Source organism: Scylla paramamosain, chromosome 12, assembly GCF_035594125.1.
Source record: "Scylla paramamosain isolate STU-SP2022 chromosome 12, ASM3559412v1, whole genome shotgun sequence".
NCBI lineage: Eukaryota > Metazoa > Arthropoda > Malacostraca > Decapoda > Portunidae > Scylla > Scylla paramamosain.
In genome coordinates this window covers 7784484-7791853 of record NC_087162.1, presented here as the reverse complement: position 1 = coordinate 7791853, position 7370 = coordinate 7784484, and the positions used below count along the sequence as shown (strand labels likewise).

The 7370-nt window shown below is 37.5% G+C and overlaps 1 protein-coding gene across 2 annotated transcripts; it reads right to left on the bottom strand.

The window, feature by feature from the left end:
• Positions 1 to 3599: 3599 nt before the first annotated feature.
• Positions 3600 to 5562, bottom strand: LOC135105652 (uncharacterized). Of its 2 annotated transcripts, none has more exons than XM_064014027.1 (2): positions 5124 to 5562; positions 3600 to 4463 (listed from the first exon to the last, which is right to left on the bottom strand). In XM_064014027.1, exons 1-2 carry the CDS (start codon positions 5349 to 5351, stop codon positions 3831 to 3833), a joined length of 861 nt encoding a protein of 286 aa, XP_063870097.1. In that variant the 5' UTR covers positions 5352 to 5562; the 3' UTR covers positions 3600 to 3830. The 2 variants fall into 2 exon arrangements, with proteins under 2 accessions (XP_063870097.1, XP_063870096.1); XM_064014026.1 differs by having other exon boundaries at positions 3600 to 4490; positions 5124 to 5551.
• Between the last annotated feature and the right edge of the window lie 1808 nt (positions 5563 to 7370).

The window sequence follows — 7370 nt, the reverse complement described above, 5'->3', positions numbered from 1 at the left end:
TGTAAAAAAAAAAAAAAAAGTAATAATAATAATAATAATAAATAAATAGATAGATAGATAATAATATAATAATAAAATAGATAAATAAATATTGCCACACAATACTATTACAGCATAAACATAACCTGAATATTTACAAGACACAGTCTGCCAAAATTAATGACAGCCAGAGGGAAATAATAATAATAAAAAAAAAAAGTAGTACAATGACAACATTATCTGAAGATCGGCGAGGCTGGTGATTCACGCCACCATTAGACATGAACCATAGATAGATACTTTAAAAAAACTCTAGTTGAAGTGACACGGGTTTTTAATGGTGTTTTTACAGTTCTGTCAACAGATAAATAAGAATCTGCATATTCCCGTGTCGTGAGAAAGAGAGAGAGAGAGAGAGAGAGAGAGAGAGAGAGAGAATGTGTGTGTGTGTGTTCTATCTAGCTAACTGTAGTACATATTGAAGCCCTATCTCATTAGTAAAAAAATGTGTGTGTGAGTGTGTGTGTGTAATTACGGACTCCTCACGACTGGAAACGATCATTGTTCCTACGTAAATGTCCTGCCATTCAGCTTCCGTTGCAGAAAAAAAAAAATACCCTCGATGATGTCAGCGCTGGCGTCAGTGTCCTTAGTATATATGCACCAGTCACCTTTTCCTTAATACGTATCTTGCTTGTTACAGTGCTAGGGTTTGTAACACACACACACACACACACACACACACACACACACACACACACACACACACACACACACACACACACACACACACACACACACACACACACACACACACACACACACACACACACACACACACAAATTGATCAAATACCACAGCTGTCATTTCGAAGAGATCCTCATACTCTTACTCAGCGTCAGGCATGCAAAACTTTACTTAATGCGTCCTGCGGGGTTGTGACGATTCACCAAAACTGCGTGATTTATTTATTTATTTATTTATCTCTCTCTCTCTCTCTCTCTCTCTCTCTCTCTCTCTCTCTCTCTCTCTCTCTCTCTCTCTCTCTCTCCGATGTCAAAAAATGACCAATGGCACAGAAATGAAGGAAAAGACTGAAAAAGTTAGTCACGGAAAGAGTAAAATAAAAACAAATAAAAAATCGGCCAATTTTCACCGTAGTCTTGATACTTTCCTTCGAAAAATTCAAGTTGTAGGAAAGTCAGAGAGAGAAAAAAAAAAAAAAACAAGTAGGGAATTCAGTAACGAATCCTCAGAAAGGGGTGAAACAGTGAAGATACAGGCTAACTCTTGTAATAGTGAGGTAAAAAACAACAAGGGTCTTGTGTATAAAGGCCGTGGAAACGAGGAAGCATGCCGTTAACAAGTTGTGAAGAGCAGTAACCATGGAAATAGCGATAGAAGATAACACAGAACGAAAAATTGCGGCGGTGAGTGAGATAAAGAAGAGTTATTTATTTATTTATTTATTCATTTTCTTTCTTTTTTTATGAAGGAGGAACACTGGCCACGGGCAACAAAAATTCAATAAAAAAAAAAAAGGCCACTGAGATGCCAGTCCCAGAACAAGATCCAAAGCAGTAGTCAAAATTTGAAGAATAAGTGTCTTGAAACCTCCCTTCTAAAGGAATTCAAGTCATAGGAATGTGGAAATACAGAAGCAGGCAGGGAGTTCCAGAGTTTACCAGAGAAAGGGATGAATGATTGAGAATACTGGTTAACTCTTGCGTTAGAGAGGTGGACAGAATAGGGGTGAGAGAAAGAAGAAAGTCTTGTGCAGCGAGGCCGCGGGAAGAAGGGAGGCATACAGTTAGCAAGATCAGATGAGCAGTTAGCATGAAAATAACGGTATAAGATATTTAGAGATGCAACATTGCGGGGATGAGAGAGAGGCTGAAGACAGTCAGTTAGAGGAGAGGAGTTGATTAGACGAAAAGGTTTTGATTCCACCCTGTCTAGAAGAGCGATATGAGTGAACGCCCTCCCGCCAAAAAAAAAGAAAAAAAAAAAACTTGTAAAGCATACTCCATACATGGATGGCTAAGGCCCTTCTACAGAGTTAGCAGCTGAGGAGTGAGAAAAACTGGCGGAGACGTCTCAGAACACCAAACTTCATGAAAGTTGTTTTAGCTAGAGATAAAATGTGAAGTTTCCAGTTTAGATTATAAGTAAAGGACAGACCGAGGATGTTCAGTGTAGAAGAGTGGACAGCTGAGTGTTATTTAAGAAGAGGGGATAGTTGTCTGGAAGGTTGTGTCGAATTGAGAGATGGAAGAATTGAGTTCTTGAGGCATTGAACATTACCAAGTTTGCTCTGCACCAATCAGAAGTTTTAGAAAGATCAGAGATCAGGGAGGTGATGAGGCAAAAAAAACTCTTTACTCTTGCCTATTTATAGTGCAGATGTTTGTGTGACACCTCTTTGTTATTATGGAAACTGCACTCCAGTTTAGAAAAAGGTAAGGGCCCTGTACAAAGAGTAAACAATTGGAGATATCAAGACTTGTAGTTCATGGTCTCAGCCGCCAGGTGTCCATACTGTTGTCTCTCAGGTTGTGGACAGTGTTAAAATTAACCATTTGTCCATATTTTATTTTCCATTACTTTGTGCACTGAATTTCTGTTTAGAATGGTTCTTCTGGAAAACCCTAAAATTAATAGTAAAAAATTGTTATTAAATATATATAATCACTGAGCACCGACAGTCTGTTGGAAATGATTTTCTAAATATGAACTGCACGCTGTTTAAGCATATTCAGTGCATTTAATTCCTAACAATTGTGTCTTATAGGACAGTTGCGTTTCTGTCGATGCACAAGTAAACACTTACGAAACTACAAAACAGATAAGTAATGAAATCATTATGCTAAAATTAGCAATGTGGTCAACCCCACACACTGTCACCTCTCTTTCATTCTTCTCTTCCCACACACTTTTCTTCAGCTAGCTACTCGTAACAATCTTTTTCATCCACCTTGAGAGAAAAAAAAGAATCGTTCCAGTCTAGTTGTCGAGTGACGAGTATGTTCAGTTGGGGTCGCTACGGCAGAGAATGGGTCAGGTCAGGTTAGGTTGGGTTAAGTTTGGTTAAGTAATAGGTGCCATACACTTCCTTTCTGCTCATATACATCCCCTGACTGAAAGATATAATTTTCTTCAGTGTGTCTGTGCCCTTCCCGTCACTGCATCGATCCCAGGGGCACACACCTACAGTAGCAGCCTCGTCATCACCATCATCATCATCATCATCATCATCATCATCATCATCATTATCAAAATTACTATCATCGTCGTCGTTACAGTCTTCGTTATTATTGGCTTGATGATCATCACCGTCATTGTCATCATCACCATCATCATCATCATCATCAACATCATCATCATTATCAAACTCATCATCATCGTCATCATCACCATGGTTAAAATCATCATTATCGTCATCATTTTCACCATCATCATCATTATCGCCATCATCATCATTATCTCTAGCATCATCATTAAAATCATCATCATCACCATCATCATAATCACTAATGCGCACCATCATCATCGTCCTTTCCATTACATTAACGTTTTATATTGTTGCTGAAAAACGTATGGGTAAAGAACATAACACACGTAGAACACGTATTTAATGCCAACAGCGAGTGTATTGTGTTTCATGACATGATTACGGTAAAACAGATTCACAGCCATTAACTCCTGGGCCTCAATGGACATGACGTGAGGGTGAGAAAGAGTAACTTTTCTCGTGAGCTGACCTAACAATGAAACATTACGCTAAAGGAATGTAATAAATAATGTAAATATAATGGAATAGATGTGTGAATGAATAGGTTATCGGTGGTGTTCACGTGTCATTGTGAGTGAGAGTGGAGGCGTCATGGTCAGCATAAGGAAGGAATGGGGAGACAGGACGAGGCGCGGGAGGCATGGAAGGCAGGCAGGACTGCAACGCACTGTGCATCCTCCGACACCAGTGGGCGTGAGCTTCCAGTGCATTGTATTCATTGTGCAGATTTTGGTTTTCCTGCAGAACTTCTTGATAGTGAGTCTGTGATTCCAGCTTTTCATTCTTCTTATTTCTGCGGTAAATCTGCGATGCCTCGTTGTTAAGGTCGCGCTTTCGACGTATCTTCTCGTCTCCTTCGAGGAACTGTCTGGTGTGGCGGTGAGGCGCACCTCGCCTGCTTGTCCTCGTGCTTGTGGTGCCGCCAACCACTGCCGCCAGCTGGCCATGGGTTGCCTGCGACATCCCACCCGGTGGAGACCATTGTCTCATAGGGACAAACGTATCATGGATTAGCTCATGCTCCCTAGATTCTCCGTCCAGCGAGCACTCCTCGGATGAGGAGGGATGGTGGTGCCAGTCGAGGAGTGCAGCTTCCGGTGAGTGGCAGTAGGGTGAAGAGGCATCCAGCAGAGCAGGAGTGTCGTGAGGATAGCCCGTGGCCTGGGCCGGCAGGAGATCCGCTGGCTGTAGCTGGAACGACGCCCAGCCATCATACATCTATGTACAGAGAGAGAGAGAGAGAGAGAGAGAGAGAGAGAGAGAGAGAGAGAGAGAGAGAGAGAGAGAGGGAGAGAACCATTAGAAAATGGTAAAGTAAAAAGAAAAATGTATCTCTTCCACTGGAAATTGATATATATATGTATATATATATATATATATATATATATATATATATATATATATATATATATATATATATATATATATATATATATATATATATATATATATATATATATATATATATATGTTACAGTCAATACCTGAATCCAGACAATTTGTAAAGTGACTTATTTTTTCAGGCAATTTGTGAACTGCCTGGTTAGGTTAGGTTAGGTTAGGTTAGGTTAGGTTAGGTTAGGTTAGGTTAGGTTAGGTTAGGTTAGGTTAGGTTAACCTAACCTAACCTAACCTAACCTAACCTAACCTAACCTAACCAGGCAGTTCACAAATTGCCTGAAAAAATAAGTCACTTTACAAATTGTCTGGATTCAGGTATTGACTGTAACATATATATATATATATATATATATATATATATATATATATATATATATATATATATATATATATATATATATATATATATATATATATATATATATATATATATTGGTAGGTAAATTTTACCTTTTTTTCCCTGTTGAGCAGAAAGGCTTCACCAGGCTGACAGTCTGCGACATTTCCCCAATTGGCGTGAGCTAAATGTGAGTCACCGTCGCAGCCCGAGCTGTCGTCTGTATCCTCACAGCCGCTCCAGCCCACCGAGTCAAGGTATTGTTGCGCAATGTCAAGGTGGAAGTTAGTGTTAGGGCTGAGGGTCTGGTAAGGAGGCGTCGTCGAGTTGTACTTATTCATGCTGAACTCTCCACCGAATTGAACCACAATGTACAGTTATAATATAAGCACTTTCCGCTTCTCCAGAGCTGAAAAAGGTGTGTGCTACCTAAGTCTGAACCACCGCTTATATACTTCAATTTCCAATGGCATATGTTTTGCCCTCAAAACTTTCGACGAGATAGAATCTTGTCATCTTCATGTCGCGGCGCTGCCCGTCTTCCCTCCACGTGTTATGCCTCCAACATGTACAGAACATGGTCGGTGCGACCTCAGCGAGCAGTGTGACGTTATCGCGTCTTGCGTTATCGCCGTCTGAACCACAAACGTTCATCGAATCACGTGGAACATTTAATGGAGAGATCGTGAGGAAGTAGGTACGTACGCACACACACACACACACACACACACACACACACACACACACACACATATGTTTAACACTGAATCACTGAAGAAGTACGTAGCTATTATAGTCTTATACATTGACAGAAAATAATAACGAACGTCTCCACAGAAGAGTATAGCCGCGAGAAAGCATCCTACCCCAGTGCACACTGGCATTCATCCCCGAGGAATTCATCTAAATCCATCTTTCCTCAACTCGGCCTCTGGGCTGGAGCGTCTCCGCGTTCACTGCAGATTGTTTTGCTTTATCTTTTCATCGGTTCATTTTTTTATATCTTCCTGATTTCTTTTGTTTTTATTTAGTAATTTATTTTTATTTATTCTTTTTGTTTTATTTTACATTTATTTGTTTATTTATTTATCTATCTATCTATCTATTTATCTATCTATCTATCTATCTATCTATCTATCTATCTATCTATCTATATATATATATATATATATATATATATATATATATATATATATATATATATATATATATATATATATATATATATATATATATATATATATATATATATATATATATATATATATATATATATATATATATATATATATATATATATATATATATATATATATATATATATATATATATATATATATATATATATATATATATATATATATATATATATATATATATTCATGTATTTTTATGTGTGTGTGTGTGTGTGTGTGTGTGTGTGTGTGTGTGTGTGTGTGTGTGTGTGTTTGTCTGTTATTATTATCATTAGGAGTAGTAGTAAGAGAAGGGGAAGGAATAGGAGAAGGAAGAGTAGAAGGAGGAGAAGGAAGAATAGAAGGAGGATAATGTTATGTGCTGTAGTTTAGTAAATTTTACCTATATAAGAAAGCGGTGTGTGTTTTATTAAAAGCCGAGATGGCAATTCCTTTTCTCCCTCAGACGTCCTCTCTCTCTCTCTCTCTCTCTCTCTCTCTCTCTCTCTCTCTCTCTCTCTCTCTCTCTCTCTCTAGAGTGGGAAGAACGGGCTAAGCTACGAGCCTGTCACTAATGAAGCTGTCATAATGAAGGTGCCGCGTACATAGAGCAAGTTTTATGCATATTCATTACTTTGTGTCTTATCTCATCACGTCTTTGTGATTCCTTGCTTTTCTTCAATAAACTGATAAACTGACAAAAAAGAGCTGTGGTTTTGTCGCCAATTGATCATGGTGGGGGTAACTAGTTTGGTTTTCTGGTATACTGTATGTTGTGGAATTATTCTTTCGGTTACATCGCATATTCTACCAAAGTTTATTATGTAAATGCTATCAGTATTAAACTGAATAAATGATTAGAAGGCTTTTTCCTGAAAAAAAAAAACTAAAATAATGGCAAAATAATTGTTACTATATATATATATATATATATATATATATATATATATATATATATATATATATATATATATATATATATATATATATATATATATATATATATATATATATATATATATATATATATATATATATATATATATATCATTACTGAGCACGGACAGTTGTGTTGATAGTTATTAATTGGATTCTGTTGGGAATGATTTTCTAAATATGTACAGTGAGATGAATCGCAGATTTTTCAAGCATATTCAGTGCATTTAATTCCCAACAGTCGTGTCT

What these genes read in the sequence shown, in the direction of transcription:
- LOC135105652 (XM_064014026.1), bottom strand. Translation starts at nt 5,351, where the DNA reads ATGAATAAGTACAACTCGACGACGCCTCCTTACCAGACCCTCAGCCCT. An exon ending in TGCTCAACAGGGAAAAAAAG is followed by an intron (nt 4,491 to 5,123) that starts GTAAAATTTACC and finishes CTCTGTACATAG; the next exon opens with ATGTATGATGGCTGGGCGTC.